This window comes from Monodelphis domestica, chromosome 1, assembly GCF_027887165.1.
Source record: "Monodelphis domestica isolate mMonDom1 chromosome 1, mMonDom1.pri, whole genome shotgun sequence".
Taxonomy (NCBI): Eukaryota; Metazoa; Chordata; class Mammalia; order Didelphimorphia; family Didelphidae; genus Monodelphis; species Monodelphis domestica.
Window position 1 is genome coordinate 714,115,052 of NC_077227.1, and position 19,468 is coordinate 714,134,519.

General features: G+C 39.3%; 1 protein-coding gene across 2 annotated transcripts in view; it reads left to right on the forward strand.

Moving 5' to 3' along the window:
- Positions 1–18,551, forward strand: part of CFDP1 (craniofacial development protein 1) — a 155,861-nt gene extending 137,310 nt beyond the window's left edge. For both annotated transcript variants that reach the window (XM_007477399.3, XM_001367608.4), the window contains one exon: positions 17,523–18,551. In XM_007477399.3, the coding sequence (XP_007477461.1) occupies positions 17,523–17,613 (91 nt within the window). In that variant the 3' untranslated portion in view covers positions 17,614–18,551. The remainder of the gene's footprint in view (positions 1–17,522) is intronic.
- Positions 18,552–19,468: the final 917 nt, after the last annotated feature.

Here is a 19,468-nt window from a genome sequence, read left to right on the forward strand (position 1 = left end):
AAGTGAGACCTCATCTCCAGTGAAGAGGAAATTAAGGCAACCATTAAAAACTATTTTGCCCAATTATATGGCAACAAATATGGCAATCTAAGTGATATGGATGAATATTTACAAAAATATAAATTGCCTAGATTAACAGAAGAAGAAATAGAATTCTTAAGTAATCCCATATCAGAAAAAGAAATTGAATAAGCCATCAAAGAACTCCCTAAGAAAAAATCACCAGGTTGAACAATCTGCAGGGATCTAAAAAACACTATCCACAAGCAGAAGATAAACTGTGGGAGTAAAAACACCGATGAAAAGCAACTGCTTAACTACAGGGGTGGAGGGGATATGACTGAGGAGAGACTCTGAATGAACACTCTAATACAAATACCAACAACATGGAAATGGGTTTGAATCAAGAACACATGTGATACCCAGTGGAATTGCGCGTGGGCTATGGGAGAGGTGGTGGGAGGGTGGGGAGGGAAGAAAAGAAAATGATCTTTGTTTCCAATGAATAATGTTTGGAAATGACCAAATAAAAATTAAAAACAAACAAACAAACAAACAAAAAGATATATTAGCTGAGATACCATGAGTAAACCCCTCAACTTCTCAGTACTCTAGGAAGCTTTCAGAATTCTTAGGTCACCAAAAAAGGTGCTGAGCTACACTGATTGAGGGAGTTTCCTCACCTTTACATTGAAATCATAGATCTGGTTCCTATCTCTATCCTTATACATATTCAGAAATGGTGGAAGGAGAATTTAACTTTTGGTCTTCATGACTTAATGTCTAGCAATTTATAACCCACTCCACTTTGCTTCATCATTTCCTGAGCATTAAAAAATGAGCAAACAAAACAAAACAAACAAAAAATAAAATAAAAAAAAACAAAAGAAAAAATCACCAGGGCTTGATGGATTCACAAGTGAATTCTACCAAACATTCAAACTAATCCCAATATTATACAAACTATTTGACATAATTAGCAAAGAGGGAGTTCTACCAAATTCCTTTTATGACACAAATATGGTACTGATTCCAAAGCCAGGCAGGTCAATAACAGAGAAAGAAAACTATGGACAAATCTCCTTAATGAACCATAGATGCAAAAATCTTGAATAGAATACTAGCAAAAAGACTCCAGCAAGTCATCATGAAGGTTATTCATTATGATCAGGTGGGATTTGTACCAGGAATGCAAAGATGGTTCAATTAGAAAAACCATCCACATAATTGACCATATCAATAAGCAAACCAACAAAAATCACATGATTATCCCAATTGACACAGAAAAAGCCTTTGACAAAATACAACATCCATTCCTATTGAAAACACTAGAAAGTATAGGAATAGAAGGGCCTTTCCTAAAAATAATAAACAATATTTATCTAAAACCATCGGCCAAAATCATCTGCAATGGGGATAAACTAGATGCATTCCCAATAATATCAAGAGTGAAACAAGGATGCCCATTATCACCTCTATTATTTAACATTGTACTAGAAACACTAGCAGTAGCAATTAGAAAAGAAAAAGAAATTGAAGGTATTAAAACTGGCAATGAGGAGACCAAGCTATCACTCTTTGTGGATGATATGATGGTCTACTTAAAGAATTGTAGAGAATCAACTAAAAAGCTAGTGGAAATAATCAACAACTTTAGCAAAGTTGCAGGAAACAAAATAAACCCACATAAATCATCAGCATTTCTATATAATAAAATATGTATAAATCTATATAATAAAATACTTGGGAACTATATGAATACAACTACAAAACACTTTCCACACAACTAAAACTAGATCTAAACAATTGGAAAAACATTAACTGCTCATGGGTAGGAAGAGCTAACATAATAAAAATGACCATCCTACCCAAACTTATTTACTTATTTAGTGCCATACCAATCAAACTACCAAAAAACTTTTTTACTGAATTAGAAAAAACCATTAAAAAGTTCATTTGGAAGAACAAAAGATCAAGGATATCCAGGGAAATAATGAAAAAAAAATGAGAAGGAAGGTGGTCTTGCAGTCCCAGATCTCAAACTGTACTATAAAGTAGTGGTCATCAAAACAGTATGGTACTGACTAAGATACAGATAGGAGGATCAGTGGAATAGACTTGGGGTAAGTGACCTCAGCAAGACAATTTACGATAAGCCCAAAGATCCCAGCTTTTGGGACAAAAATTCACTATTTGATAAAAATTGCTGGGAAAATTGGAAGACAGCATGGGAGAAATTAGGTTTGGATCAACATCTCACCAAGATAAACTCAGAATGGGTGAATGACTTGAGCATAAAGAAAGTAAATTAGGTGAACACAGAATAGTATACATGTGAGATCTTTGGGAAAGGAAAGATTTTAAAACCAAGCAAGAGTTAGGAAAAATCACAAAATGTAAAATAAATAATTTTGATTACATCAAATTAAAAAAATTTTGTACAAACAAAACCAATGCAACCAAAATTAGAAGGGAAGTAACAAATTGGGAAACAATCTTCATAACAAAAACCTCTGACAAAGGCCTAATTACTCAAATTTATAAAGAGCTAAATCAATTGTACAAATGGACAAGGGACATGAATAGGCAATTTTCAGTTAAAGAAATCGAAGCTATGAAAGCACATGAAAAAGTGTTCTAAATCTCTTATAATCAGAGAGATGGAAATAAAAACAACTCTGAGGTACCACCTCACACCTAGCAGATTGACTAACATGACAGCAAAGGAAAGTAATGAATGCTGGATGGTATGTGGCAAATTTGGAACATTAATGCATTGCTGGTGGAGTTGTGAATTCTGGAACCATTCTGGAAGGCAATTTGGAACTATGCCAAAAGGCAATAAAAGACTGTCTGCCCTTTGATCCAGCCATAGCAAACCGCTGGGTTTGTACCCCAAAGAGATAATAAGGAAAAATGCATGGTTTTTTATATTCATAGCTGCGCTCTTTGTGGTGGCAAAAAATCGGAAAATGAGGGGATACCCTTCAATTGGGGAATGGCTGAACAAATTGTGGGATCTGTTGGTGATGGAATACTATTGTGCTCAAAGGAATAATGAACTGGAGGAATTCCATGTGAACTAGAACGACCTCCAAGAACTGATGCAGAGTGAGAGTAGCAGAACCAGGAGAACATTGTACAGAGAGACTGATACACTGTGGCACAATCAAATGTAATGGACTTCTCCATTAGTGGCAATGCAATGACCCTGAACAACTCGGAGGGATCTACAAGAAAGAACACTCTCCACATTCAGAGGAAAAACTGGGGGAGTAGAAATACTGAAGGAAAACAACTGCTTGATCACATGGGTCAAGGGGGATATGATTGGGGATGTAGACTCTAAATGAACATCCTAGTGCAAACATCAACAACATGGAAATAGGTTCAGATCAAGGACACATGTAATACCCAGTGGAATTGCACATGGGCTATGGGGAGGGTGGGACTAGAGGAGGGAGGTATAGAATACGATTCTTGTAACCAAGGAATAATGTTCTAAATTGACTAAATAAAATAAATAAATAAAAAATAAAAATGCTTACATGTTAAACAAAAAAGAAGAAGAAGAAGAAGAAGGTATAACAGTGAATACAATCTGCTACAAGGGAGATGAGGTGAAACCTACTTGTAGAAGGGTGGGTACAAAGGGCCACCTCTTCCTTAGAGCCCAGAAAAAAGGAGGAAATGATGGAGCATGCTGTCACAGGATTGTGAGACGTACAGAAGAGAGATCTCACAAAGGATGATTTAACCACCTGCTGTGTACTTGGTACATACTAGGCCAAGTGGTAGAAACACAGAAGGAAAAACCATAGAATCCTTGCCTTCAGGGAGCTCACATTTTTCTGGAAAAAAAAGCCATATACCCATATCATTAAATCCAAAATTAAAGAGAGTCATTTGGTAGGGCAAGGGGTGGAAATCAGGAGAGCGCTAATAATTAAGGGGTGCTAGGAAAGTCCTTGTGTAGGATATGGGGCTTGAGCTGAGACTTGAAAGAAGCTAAGAATTAAAGTATTCTAGGCATAGGAGACAGCCTTTGTGAAAGCATGAAGGGGCAAGAGGTCTGTCCCAGCAGCAAGGACTACAAGCCTATGCCTCTGCACTCCACTGATTGCTTAACATTGATCTCATGGCAATAGGTCACCTTTCCAGAAGTATGATGTGATACATAAGGGGGAAGGGCGCTCAGAATGCTCTATGCTAGTCTTGAGGTCATCAGACATTCACAGAAAGGAGCACCACATGCAGATAGATCTCTGGGAAAAAAGGGAACAGCTGCCCAACACCCAGGGAACAGCCAAATGAAGCATGGTGCCTGCATGTAAAGGATTTTCCTCTGCTGTTAGAAATGATGACCAGGAGAAGTACACAGAAACATGGGAGCACCAACACACTGATGCAGAGAAAAGGTGGCAGAGCCAGAAAACAGTGCCTATATATATAGTGCCTAAGCCTATAACAACCTCAATGGGAAGAACCACACGAACACACATGGCCCCCAAACAGAGGGCAAAGAAGACTCCTCTCCCACCAAGGAGGATGGAGTGGGCATGCAACATTGTACAGCACAGCTGTCTCTTTTTTTCTTGGCAGGCTGATTGATTTTAATGAATCTTGTTTCTTTTTCTTTTAATAAAATTCTTTTTAATAGGAGAGGGCTCTCTAGGAAAGATAGTAGGTAGGGAATATTAGGGAAGATTTAGGCAATGTGAAAGCAAAGGGTATGGATAAAATTCCTTTTTTTTTTTAAGTAAGATGTCTTCCAGATAGCCACAGAATGGGGGGTTTTGGGTCCTCTTAACCTCATTTCCTAAATCCACCCTACTGCTTCATTGAGCCCAGGCATTTCATCCTCTTTCCTAGTCTCTCTGAAGTGATCTTAGACATAGAGGAGCTCTCAGCAAAGGTTCTACTTCTTAGTATTGAGTCTGTACAATGAACTCTACCCAAGATGCCAGCATTAATTAAAAGCCTCATAAAAGTAAGGCACAAAGCTATAAGCAAAGGATAATGAGTTAAATGTAGACCAGAAAGAAAAAATGAGATTAGGAGGAACATGGGTACCATGGAGAGTTCTTTAAGCATTGGAAAACAACATAACTCAGTTAGTGAATAACTAATAGAATGCTCTGCTATTCCTCCTCCTCCTTATGATGAAGAATCTATCACCAGATGGTCCCATAGATCTGATTGTGTGTTTCAAATGCAGATTTGATGATCTCTGTGTTACTGTTCTACCACCTTCACTTGCCTTCCATGCCCATTTCCCATAGAGCTTTAGAGTTTTTCTCCAACCTTAGCTTGCCTCTACAGACATTTTAAGAGCTGCATCTAGAAAAAGTTAAAAGAAATCCTCTCATAGATGGGGAGAAGACAGTAGGGTCAAACCATTAAATAAGCCGATAATAATCATGGCAGAAGAGGAAAAGAAGAGATCTGCATGAAATTCAAACAGATCAACATTGCAAGCCTCTTGATTACAATGAAAATAATAATAGTAGCAGCTTTGGACTTTACATGTACAGAGTCCTTTATAGTAAATTTTCTCACTTGATCTCTATAAGAACATTATGAGGCTGAGAAGAACAACCAAGATGGTGGAGTAAGAGGAAGCAAAACAGCTCAGCTTTCCCAATAATTATTCCAAAGACAATCTAAAGAAGAATGCTGGTTGTAGTTGTGTTCAGGAAATTGTAGAAGAAACTACAATGGGTCATCTTTCTATCCCGAGATCAAAAATTCTACCTAAAGGGAAGTGACCAGGATTACAGAGTTAGAATCCAGAGCTCCAAAATGGGCTAGCAGCTCAGAGCTCCCCAGAGAAGATTTTGGACTCAGTCAAAGACCTGAATGAGCTGGTTGGAGTCTGGAGACTGACTCGGTGCCTACAATCTCCAGCACAGAGCTTTCTTCAACTCATCCCCACCCTGGGAAATCAATGCAGGGGGATTTCCCAAAGGGGCCAGGATCTCAGACTCAGCTCCCTGAGCTCCAAGAGAGGTTACCAATAAGTTTGTCTAGAGCAGATTATTGGGAAAATAACTAAACAAAAAAAAGATTAAAACCTACCAAGAGTACAGGAGTACAAGACATAGACCTAGAAGAAGAGAGTAACCCCAAAATACCTATAAGCAAAACCTCCAAAAAAAAAATACAGGTTGGACACAGTATCAGTGTAGTGTCCAAGAAAGTGGAGAGATCAGGAAGGAAGAAGATCTAGAAATGGCTATGGTACTGGGCAACTGCAAGAGTAGTAGTCACTTTGGAGAGGGAAGTTTGGGTGGAACAGTAAAATTGGAAGACACCTCAAGCATCTATTGTAGACATCCTTTTCAAAGAGCCTGAGGACTGATCATTTAGAATGCTTCCTCCCTCCTGACAGAGAGGTGATGGGCTAGATATGTACAGTGAGACACATTTTTTGACATGCCTAGTGTTGGAATGTAGTTTTTATGTCTAAACCTGTTGCAGGTTTGTTGTTGTTTTCCTTTGGGGAAGAGGCATCAGAGAAAGAAGACTAATGCTTATTAATTGAAAAAAAATTAATTAAATTATGGGGGAGGTAGGTGGTATAGTAGATAGACTTCCAGGCCTGAAATTGGGAGGACCTGGATTCAAATTATGTATTTTTTCAGTTACATGTAGAAACCATTTTTTGCAATTGTTTTCTGACATTTTAAGTATTAGATTTTTCCCTCCCTCTCCCAGGCAGTGTATATAGTTTATATACATATATATTATTGATATATAATTCTGTTTTCCAGTTTTCCCAGCAGTTTTTATCAAAGTGAGTTCTTTCCCCAAAAGCTTGCATTTTTCCATTTATCAAACACTAAATTGCTATGAACATTAACTGCCATGTGTTGATTACCTCATCTATTCCATTGGAGATCATGGATTCTTAACCTTTTTTATGTAATGGACCCCTTGGGTAGTCTGATGAAGCCTATGGATCTCTTCTCAAAATAATGTTTTAAAATACATAGGATTTCAAAAGAAACACAAACTAAGTTATCCAAAAAAAATTTTTTTTATTATTTCACTGACCTCAGGTACAGAATCCCTGCTATAAATAATTTTCTTAGATTAGAAGCAAAGCATTTAATGAGTGTTTCATACTGTTTTTTGTAGGCAAAACACTGATATGGCCTAGACAAGATTCAGAAGAACCTAAGAGTAGTTACCACTGGGTCAGCATCTCCTTATAGTGATGGCGTTCCAAGAAACTATTGGACCTCTTCTGTTTAACATTTTTAACACTGATTTGAATAAAGACAAAATAGCATATTTATCAGATTTTTACATGGCAGAGAGGTAGGAAGTATATATAGGATGACAGGGTCAGGATTGAAAAAAAATCTCAACAATTTGGTATCTAATAATTTAATAGATATGTAAAATCTTGTACTGGGTTTCATAAATCAATTTCACAAATGTAAGATGGAGCTGTAACTGGAAACCAATTCATTTGAAAAAGTGGAGTTTTAGTATAAGACAAGTGCAGTACAAGTCTTTAGTATAAGTTGTTGGCTAAGAAAACTAATGGCAGGCATAGTATTGGATATAATGAATTTGATAGTGTTATGATTAAAATCGCTGAACTGTGGCAAGTAAAAATTAGTTTCTCTGCTAGAAGTATTATATTTTAGAGGTCTATTAAAGATTAAGAATTTAAGAAAATACAAGTAAGAAAGCACGTGCCTAGGAGGGCCGAAAGGCCCATTCAGTTTCACTTACATCATAAGAGACGCATCTGCTTGGAAGCGGAAGTAGGAAGAGAGCCCAGTAGACGGAGAGCTCCTTTAAATAATAATTTGTGATCTTGCACTCAGGGAGATTAGAGAGAATTCTGGGAGCTAGCAAGGACTTCTGGGGATTGAAGTCTGGGGTTCAAATCTCCCTTTTTACAATAGCCATACTGTACCCTACCTTGGCCAAACTGTAGTAGACTATTGTGTTTCAGGTCTAGACACCATTTTTTTAGGAAGGATAGTGATAGACCCAATATTATACTATATGAGGATTGAAGGAAAGAACCATGGGTGCTTACCTTGACCAAGACTTTGAAAGGGCATAATAATGTCTTCAAATATTTTGAAGGACCATCACATAGAAGAGGTAGAAGGCATAACCAGGAACAGTTATTAGAATTTGCAGAGGGGCTTGATATGATTAAAATAGCTGAGACAAGGTGTCAGTGACAAAGAAACATGGTTGCCTGGAGTTGATTCTAATATACCTTTGTTTCCAAGGTCTTTTGCTGCTGACTTTACAATTACATAACCTCTGTCTATCTTTATGTCCTCATTTGTAAAAGAGTTTTCATTATTTTCCCTGGCAACCAATTAAATTTAGATTTTAAGTCATAACGCTAAAATTATCTTTACAACTCCAAGTTTGTTGAATACTTTGAAAGGAGAACTTGGCCCTTAATTGCCCTGTACCATCATCTGGTACCTTCAGCATCTATTGTATATGAGATAAACAAATCTGGGAACTATTTAGGTACAATTTTGAAAAGGCACAGATCCTTTGGAAAGCATGAGCAATGATTGCAAAGGACAAGAAGATGTAGCTGAATGTGATCTATCTTGGTGGAGATAATATTCACATGATTGAATGTGAGCATATTGAATTACTGAAAACAGACAGAATCATAGTTACCATGTTAATCTATATCTTAGATAGATAGATAGATGGATAGATGGATAGATAGATAGATAGATAGATAGATAGATAGATAGATAGATAGATAGATAGATAGATAGATGGAGGGAGGGACAGAGATAAAAAGAGATAGATAGATAGATAGATAGATAGATAGATAGATAGATAGATAGATAGATAGATAGATAGATAGATAGATGGATGGATGGATAGAGATATATATTAACCCGTACCTTCTGTATTAGTATTAATTCTAAGTCAGAAGAGCAGCAAGGGGTAGGCAAACAGGGTTAAATGACTTGCCCAGGGTCATGCAGCTAGGAAGTATGTGGCCAAACTTGAACCCTCCTGACTCTAGGCTGGCACTCTTTCTACTGTGCTCCCTAGCTGCCCCCTCAGATGCATCCTTAAGTCTTTCTTTTCTTCAACCTCTCATCCAGTCAGTTCCCAAATCTTGTTGAGAATATCTCTACCTATGTCCCTTCCATTCACAGTGCTTTTGTGTGAGCACTCCCACTCACCTAAACTACTATAATATCCTCCTTATCAGTCCCTCTGCTTTTGCTCTCTTCCCTCTCCAGGCCATTCCCAAAGAGCTGACAAAAAAATATTCTTTAGGCAGGGGCCTCACCATGTAACTTCCCATCACTAACAGGATAAAAGCCTACAGTTACAGCCCCTTTCCAGCCACATTTCATCCTGTTCCCCAAACTGATGCCATGACTTCCACCTCCATGCTTTCAGAGAAACTGTTCCTCCTTTCTGCAGTGCTCTCCTTTCAAAAACAGCATCTTTCCTCAAGGCCCCATTTTGGTGCCATTTCTTCTGTAAAAGCTTTCCTGTTGGTCCACATGCTATATTCTCTTTCCTTTTTTCAGTCTTCCTTGCATTATGTATACCAGTACCCATCCATACTCCAATAGAATTTAAGGGCTTTAAAAGCAGGGACTCTACTTTTTCATTTTGTGTCCACATAGTAGGTATATAAGGCACCAAATATTTGTCTTATCTTTGTTGTGATTCTGCACTTTGTAAAGCTTAGAGTAAGAGTTACTGCTTTAGATTCCTTTTCTGGTACATGTAGGTCTTAGGCTGCTGGGCAGGGTCACTGTTTATTCCCCAAAACAATCTCTGTCAAAAAGTGACATTTTTCCTTCATGTTTGTTCTTACTCACTTCTTACTGCCAACTGTCTAATACCTAAATTGAAGAGATTCTCAAAAAGGCTGAAAGGCTAATGGTTTTTACTTGTCCCTTGGGAATGTACCAGTCAAATATCCTTGAGTGTCATTTACTATGATGGTGGCAATCAGTCACAACATGTGACCTTCTTGTCACTAGACCGACATTGCTAAACTTTTATCCCACTGACAGCTGGGAGCTTGGGTTTTTCTAGATCTGTGAGAGAGTTTAGAATTAGCAATTTAGAAATGAAGGATGTAACTCCAGGGAACCATCATCCTCATCTGAAAATCAAATACCAGTCAGCAGAATTGGTACTAATACCTGGGATAGGTAAAGTGTCCTTTGCAGACACAGTCTATCTGTGCCAGAGAACCTTTAGTTGCTCAGCTTCCTTCTTGAAAGGTCAGTGTAAGGAGTCTGTGCTCTTGGACACTTTGTCTAGTCCTCTAAGTTAAAGTGAATTTCCCAGAGGCTTTAATCATCAAAGGCAAGTCTTTCCAACAATACTCATGTCGAATGCAGTGAGGTAAGAGGAAGGAATTATTACACTGAAAAGATTAAAAACAGACTGGCACGTAAAGGCCCTCCACAAGCTTCATTAGGTTTGACTGCTGCAGTGCAGTCAAATTGAAGGTTTATGGAGGTCAGTGGCTAACAAGCAGCTAACTATTTCCTATTTCCTTTAGTTCAGAGGGAGACACAACACAAGAGTTAAAGAAAAAATTCTCACTTTGAAATTTCTACACAACCCAAGACACACTACAGAGTTGTGGGAGGGAAAGCAGTGGAGAGCAAATAAAACTTAAAATTCCATTCACTCAACTTTACATTCAGTGAATGGCATTGTCAATAGAACAGACTTGGTTTGACCCTTTATCAGGAAGGTCATATTACTCAGGAAGGAAATGGCATGAGTTCTAAAAGAGATGAAGAATTTTTTTGTTAGCTCATTCTCAAAGCAACACCTTTACCTCTCTTCTCTAAATCCCCAACCATTATTCATTTAAAATTCATTATGTGAAAATGTATAATAATAATAAGAAGAAGAATTAGAATTTACCTAGCCCTTTAGAGTTTGCAGAATTCTTATATGTTGTCATGTTTGATCACATTCTGATGAACATGAAGGGAGTTGTTATGGAATCTTTCCTCTGGGTTAGGAACGTTGCTATGAACTGCAATCTCTCTTATAGATACCATGTTATTGCTTGTTTTAGTGTCATTCAAGCCTGTTGGTGCTTGGCATGAGACACTAAAAATCTAGTGCCTGTTTGTCATAGTTCAGATTCTCAGCATTCTTCCTTTGGTCTTTTCTCAACCAAACCACAGAATTCTATTGTAATTTAGCGATTCTAGAAATCCTGCCTTATTACTGCAGTATGACCTTTGCAGGCTAGGAAACCTGATTAGCCCTCTACCTGCAAGACTTTTAGAAAAGAGAGGAAAGTGGGGTTTTGTTTTGTTTTTTTCCTGGTTCTCAAAAAACTGGCTTTTTTTCTCTCAAGATTGTTATTTGGGTTTAGAATTCAGAATGATGTCAGATTGTACTGGCTCTGCCCCAATTCTCAGTGTAGATGATGCTAAATAAGTCATTTGAGTTCTTGATGCATACTTAGTTCTAGTTGGCATGCTTTATCAAGTTTAGTCTAGATGAGTAGCCATCTTTTAACTGGAATCCGTTTTATAAGTGTCAATGTAAAAGGAAAAGGTACTCTTGGAGATTTAGTATTGAGAATCCTTTAGCATTCCAAGGCTAACACTGTCTTGCTGAGTCACTGCAAGTAACTGAAAGTATGTGAAATCATTCATGTAAAATCGACTTCCTCAGTGCACTTGTCTACGGCAAACTACCTTATAGGATACCCACTTGTCCCTTTGAAAACTCTCAAGGGCTGTTTTACATGGCCAGGAGAGCCAGGCTCATGTGTGAAGTTCCCTCCCGAACTGCCCCCTGCACATTAAGCTCCATCCCATTTGGCTTTCCCCTCATCAGTCACATTCCCTATAGGTCCCCAAGTACATTCTACTTGAAGGTCTTACACCAAATTGTGAGACTGGGTGTGTGTAGTAATGCAGCTGATGGAGGAACCCATAAGGCAGCAATAGAGTCTCTTATGTTAGGCCAGTCAGTGCTGTCTGCAGTCTCTGTGTATGGGACCTCCTTACTCAATAGTGGTTTTGTTTATGGTTGACTCTTGGCACCAAACTGGAGCTATCACAAAGATCCCATTAACTGCAGCATTTGTTTCCAGATAAGTGTCAGAGAGATAAATGAACTCTTCTAGCAGTGGGCACCTTACCCCTGCCTCACTATTTATCCTGATTGCCCTCTGAAATATCACTCCATTCAAGGTGCTCCTTTGAAGCCTCTTGAGCTAGTTGATGAGACTGGCTTTTCCCTCTTCTTGCTGCCTTAATACCCCTAGGACATATGCTTTTGTCCTTAATCTTCCCAAGGTCAGCTTGTTTTAGCATTGCTTCTCAAACCTGCAGCAACATTATTCATGCCTAATGAAGCATCTTAATTCAAGCACTACTTCCTTTTCTTTAAATGAGCTCCAAATATATAAACCACAGAGCACTCAAGACCACTTACCCCTACACATTCCCTACCACCAGAAGGGTGGCAGGGAAATGGCATGTTGCTCAAAGCATTCTTTTGAAACACACCACTGAATTTCTTTTAGGTTCTCTAATCCTTACTATTTTATCTATGGGAGAATGCAGGAAAAGCAGTACTGTCCAATGTGCAGAGCAGTAGACTGACAATGAGGTCATCCAGGTTCTTACACTGCTGTATAATGAGATCATTTCCCTTTCTATGGCATAATTTCTCTATTTATAAAAAAAAGGAGCCCTTAAAGGGCCATCTCATCTTCAGAGACTGAAGTAAATAAAGGAGTCACTAAAAGAAGAATGAACTTTAAATTACTAAAAATCCAGATATCAAATAATATCTCCTGAGGAGGGCAGTCAAGAGAGTGGAAGGGTAGCAAGCAGCATGGCAAGCTTGGTCCACAAACTCTTGACAAATTTAGAAAATGCACCAGTCCAAATCCTGATAGGGAAATCCAGAAAAGTCACAGTGAGCCATTTGTCCAGTCCATCTTGGAATAGCGAGACAGAGAAGTTCATGAATATTGGGGACAGGGTTAGGTGAGGAGTACTCAGGAGAGAGGCATTACAACAGATTTCAGGCCCATGCTAGAGTTCCATTAGACCAGATGGGCAGCTAAATGGCTCACTTGTCATCAGTCCAGGGCACCCTGTACATGAGGGGTTGCATTCCCAAGGACAGAGACCTTAGGCAGGTGTAATAGGAAAAAATAAAGTTCAGAAATCAGCAGCAGCAGTTTGATATAGACCCCAGACTCAGGGCAGGGTCTCACTTCTAGCATCCAGCCCAGTCTGCAAAGGAAATAACCAAGGCAGGAATCCCTGACCAAAGGGAAGCCTACAATTCTGCCACTTTGAATTCACAGAGCATTCGAGTTGGCTGACAAGAGCTGAGACCAGCAGCAATCTACTCTTGCTCAAACTCAAAAACAGCTCAGAAACTTAAGAGAACTCAGACCAGTAGGGCAACAGACTTTGCCCTGGATCACATCACTTCGAGAACACTGAAAACTTGTCCCTGAGATCTTGGTATACCACAATACTCAATACACCAAGAAAGCAGCCCACTTCCTTTCAGAAGTGTGGCAGAGGCTAGTTCCTACATAAGTCTGAAACCTGGAAGTACCTGAAAGAGTGGGCAGTCAACAAAAGAACCCCATCACAGGGAGTCTTTATGGTGGGGAGGATGCTTAAAACACAATGCAAAAGAAGAGAATGACTTCAGAACATTTCTAGGTAATGCCTCAGAGAATAACAGCCTGGACAACCCCCCCCCCTCCCAAATTCCTGGAAGAGAAGTAAGAGATGTTTTGTGTTTTTGTTTTTTTTGTTTTTTAATCCCTTACCTTCTGTCTTAGAGTCTACTATGTATTGACTCCAAGGCAGAAGAGTGGTAAGGGCTAGGCAATGGGGGTTAAGTGACTTGCCCAGGGTCTCACAACTGGGAAGTATCTGAGGCCAGATTTGAACCTAGGACCTCCCATCTCTAGGCCTGGCTCTCAATCCACTGAGCCTCCCAGCTGCCTCCTGTCTTTTTTTTTTTCCCTTATAAATAGAATGAGAGCACTTGGAAAAAACTGGAAATGTGATATATGGAAGAGACAATTGAAAAGTAGATTAATATCTTGCTACAGGAAGTATAAAACCTTACCCAAGCAACAAACTCCCATAAAGTTATAATGAACCAAATAGAAGTCAATGATTCCATGATGCCATAAGAAATATATTTTTAATACCTTATTTTTTTCCAATTACATGTAAAGCAATTTTTAACATTAATTTTTTAAAATTTTGAGTTCCTGGATTTCTACATGAACTGGAAGAACTGATTCAGAGTGAAATGAGCAGAACCAAAAGAACATTGTACATAGAAAGTGAAACATTGTGGAATGATCCAACGAAATGGTTTTTACTACTAGTAACAGTACAGTGATCCAGGATAATCCCAAGGGCTTTATGGGAAAGAATGCTATCCACATCAAGAGAAAGAACTATGGGAGTAGAAACACAGAAGAAAAGCATATGACTTATCACTTGTTTATGTGGGAATATGATTTGGGGCTTTGGCTTTAAAAGATTGCTCTATTGCAAAAATGAATAATACAAAAATAGGTTTTGAGTAACATTTGTGTAACCCAGTAGAATTGCTTGTTGGCTCTGGGAGGGAGAAAAGAAGAGGAGAGGAAAAGAAAATGAATCATGTAAAAAAGAAAAAAAATTTTTTAATGAAATTTTTTTAAAATTTGAGTTCCACTAGAGATTGAATGATAGCTTCAAAGATAATAAGGAGAGGAGGCTCCCTAGGAAGGTAGGGTTGGGGTTTTTTTGTTTCATTTTAGATTAACAAGTCTGAAGGGAAACAAATGTTAGGGATTAGATTATTTTTTTTAACCCCTATCTTCAAGTCTTAGAATCAATACTAAGAGTGATTTCCAAGGCAGAAGAGTAGTAAAAGAACTAGGCAACTGGGGAAGTTGCCCAGGGTCACACAGCTAAGAAGTGTCTAAGGCCTGATTTGAATCCAGGACCTCCTGTCTCTAGGCCTGGCACTCTATCCACTGAGTCACCTAGCTGTTTCTTAGGGATTGGATTTTATAATGTATTGATATAGAAGAAACCCAAGGCTCTGAATTCAGCAAAAGAACCTTGTTTTACTGAGCTCAGTAGAACATTCTCAATATAAATATAATGAACTTGTAATGAAAGATGCATATTTTCTTCAGTGGAACAAAGGAAAAATTAATGAAATGATTCAATTATCTCTCTTTTTTCAATAGCAATTTTGCTTTCCCAGTAGATTAATTAGTAGCATAGCTCCCCGCTTCCCCCCATCCCTGGCCAAGCTCTGGTACACTTTGCAACAAGGAGATACATTATAATGCAGCTGTATCTCATTAAGCAGCCAGCCTGGCATTATGCATGCACACGCCTACTTCTTCACTGTGCCAGCCTGGGTACCAGGACTCCCTTGCCCTCTTGCCTGGAATGGTGAAGAAAAACACTTAAGTACCTACTTTGAGAAATCAAAAAACTTCATTTTTTAAGTGAACCCATGTTCTAGCTGGGGGAGCCATTTCTCTGAAAGGTCAACCAGCCCTTCCAGGAACTCATTCCCAAATGAAGGGAATTTTTGTTGGAAAAGGTAAGGAAAAGAATTGTACCTTTCCTTAATATCTAATTAGGAGGCTCTGAGGTGTCTCAGTGGATTGAGAGCTAGGTCTGGAGTGTGGAAGACCTTTCAGATTAGGCTTCAGATACATCCTAACTGTGTGACCCTGGGAAAGTCATTTAAGTATCACTGCTTAGCCCTTACCACTCTTTTTGCCTGGGAACAGTATCAGTTCTAAGATGGAAGGTAAATTGTTTTTTTTTTTTGCCAACCCTAAAGTGTCTAGAAATGTTAACTGTTATTATTGTTGTTAACCTTGCTATAACCATCACTACTTTCCTAAGGGCCAGGCCCATATCCCCAGCTGCTAGCTAGACATTTCTAACTGGTTATCCTGTAGGCATCTCAGATTCAACATATCCAAACAAAACTGTACCCCCAAATCCATTCCTCTTCCTAACATCTCAGTTTCTGTAAAGAGCACCAGCCTTCCATTTATCCAGGTTCACAACACTGGAGTCATCCTTGACTATTTTCTGTCTTAGAACTGATGCTAAGTACTGGTTCCAAGGCAGAAGAGCAATAAGGACTAGACAGTTGGTTAGCACCAGGGTCACACAGCTAGGAAGTGTCTGAGGCCACATTTGAATCCAGGTACTCCCTCTAGGCCTGGCTCTCTTTATCTACTAGGCTTCCTAGCTGCGCCTACCCTTTACTTTTAATGCTCCCACAGCCTGAACTTCATCTGATAAAGTACCATGTGGGCCAATTCTACCCCTAGAACAGCTTTCATATCCTTCCTCTTCTCTTCATTCAGACAACCATCCCCTGGTCCGGGTCCTTATCCCTCAATCCATACTGAACTGTTTCAATAGCCTCCTAATAGATCTCCCTGCCTTCAGCATCTCCAATCCATTGTCCACACAGTTACCAGATTAATATTACCAAATAATAGATCTGACCACACTGCTTTCATCCTAACTGGCCACCTCCTCCTCTTCCCTAAGAATCAGACTTCTGTCCTTAAGATCCTAGGCTCAGATTAATGAGCTTTCTCCATATCTAGTCTAGTCCTGGGTCCACTATGAACCTCTGACCATCCCTTCTTTTTGACTATATATAGCTCTTAGCACAAAGCCAGATACATAGTAAGCACTTATTTATTCATTCATTTCCATGATCAGGAAGCTTCAGTTGCCTCCAGGGTAAAATATAAGCTTTTGAATCAATAAAACCCTTCATAGTCTGACTCAACCTGATTTCGAGTCTGATATCACCTCATGAACTCTAGTTCCAGAAAACTGACCTCCTTGTTCTTCCCTTTAAAGGAAGTTTTTTTCCTAAATGTCTGTCTCAGTGATACAGTCCCTCCTCTTGGAATTCCCCCAATCCCCTTTAAGATTCATTGTAAATGCCCCCTCTTACACAAGGGTCTTTTCTGATCCTTCCAGCACCACCCCCACCAGACCTTCGACACTTAAAATTACTTTGTATATTTTCCTGAATTTATTGCCTATTCCCAGTCTCTCCCAGTAGAACATAAGCCTTAGGAGTTGAGACTTTCATTTTTGTTAGTATCCCCAGAGCTCAGGACTACCAAATGTTTAAGAAATGCTCATTTAGAGGCAGCTAGGTGGCTCAGTGGACTTACAGCCAGACCCAGAGATGAGAGGTCCTGGGTTCAATCTGGCCTCAGACACTTCCCCTGGGCAAGTCACTTAACCCCCATTGCCTAGTCCTTACCACTCTCTGGCTTGGAACCAATACATAATATTGATTCTAAGACAGAAGGTAAAGATTTTTTTTAAAGAAATGCTCATTTAATATTGAATTCTAATTCACTTTTCTTGTCCATGTATATATATATATATATATATATATATATATATATAAAATTCTTGATTCTGTTGACACTGCTGTTTCTTGTCCCCTTCCAGGTACATTGAAAGGAAAGCGTTCCTGGAACGAGTGGATCACAGACAATTTGAAATTGAACGGGATCTCCGGCTAAGCAAAATGAAGCCTTGATAGCATTGTAGAGATGCTCTGGCAGCTTGTCCCCACTTACAGTGTGTCTGGGAAGCCTCTCCTGTCCTGTATACCAGCTGGTTTCATGGAAAGAAAGGAGAGTCCAGTGTTCTGTTTTCCATGTTGAAGCTCACTCTGTATATCTTGATTTCACCTGGTGTCATTTATTTTATTTTTAGAAGTTATTACTGTGGGAGACCCTTCTGGGCCTGATGAAAAAGACAACCCCCTTTGCTGTTTCCTTCCCTTCTGTGCAGCAGAGAGTGTGGTCTCATCTAGTCCACCTCTAATAGGTCAAACAGCTGGCAGTAATTTTTCCCAGATCTATTCTGCCTGTGGTGGAGAGGACCTCAGCCTAGCTGTGGACAGTTAGCCCAGATTTGCTGAAATCATTGGGACTCTTATTGGAGCTCATCTTTTGCCCCAGTACAAAGGATACTAAGATGCAGGCACACTTCTTCTGGTCAAAGGCCAGGTCACTGGACAGTTTTGTATTCAGCTCTCCTGTGTCTTGTCTCACTCTCCCCCCCCCCCTTCCCACTCTTTCTTCCCTCCTTTTCCCCCTCCCTCCTTCTCTCCCCTCCCCTTTCTAGGGTGGGACCCCTTTTAGCATAATGTGAAACTGAAATTATGGACATGTTGTTGCTCAATTGAAATCTGTTTTTCCTTTAGCATTTTCTTCTTTCCAAAGTAAAAGCCAGTTTTTCTAGACTCAATCCTGCCACCAAACCTCTTGTCCTATTGTTTGCCAGAGAACATTCTCAGACTTTCTTCCCCATCTCTCATGAGAAAGTTAAAACACCAAACTTCAAATTGGCTTCAGGATTTCTCTTGGAAGCAGCCAGGAAGAACAGTGATAGGTTTATGTTGGGATGGGAACAGGGAGCTCAGACCAAACCATTCACAAAAATAAAAGCATTAAAGCCTAGATCTCCTATGTGTCCTTATTTTCATATGGAACAAGCCTGGCAAAGCTCCAGGGTGCTCACATTGATCAGATGGCTAGTCTGCCTACAGAACTGTTGTAGCCAGGAGCAATCAAGGTCTATGTTTCTCTTATTATTTACCATAAATCTGTATTTGGTAAGAATTGTCCTTTTTAGTGCTCATCTGAGGTTTGAGGTTCTATTTATTATCATATTATCACCTTTTAATACAGGCTTGTCTGCTCTCCTTTGTTTTTTGATAAAAGGGGGACAGGCCTTTTTAAGAGACATTCTTGCAACAATTCCATGATTTGAACTGTTGTTGAAATTCAGTTGAAAATTTCTTTAAAATTCTGTGACTTCTAGAGCAGCTGGGTGACTCAGTGGATAGAGAGCCAGGGCTGGATGTGGGAGGTCCTGGGTTTAAATGTGGCCTCAGATACTTCCTGGCTGTGAGACCCCAGGCAAGTCACTTAACCCCAGTTGCCCAGGGAACTGATACTTAGAATGGATTCTAAGCAGACAGTAAGGGGTTAAAAAAATCTGTTGATGCTTTTTATTTTTACATCTTAGTCACTTTTAAATATCATCTTCTTCCCTTTCTTCCCCAACCCCACCCTTCCCTTCCCAACCCTGGAATTGACCCTTTCTTGGCAAAAAGGAAAAGTCAGACAAGAGCCCAGCACTTTGTCTGACAGGGTCAGCAGTGCTCTTTCCTGTGTCCCTTCCCTCTGCTGGAAGGGGGAGGTAGAGTTCCTCCTCTGGTCTTCACTGACCATTCCTTTTGAGACAAAGATGCACATTTCTCTCTCATTACCTTATAAATAAAAAATGGCTAAATCAGAAATTATACCATTCAAAGCAAGATGCCCTCTGGCCTCCTCAGGTCATGGCCTGGTCCTAAAGGCAATAGATGAGCAGTGAGAACT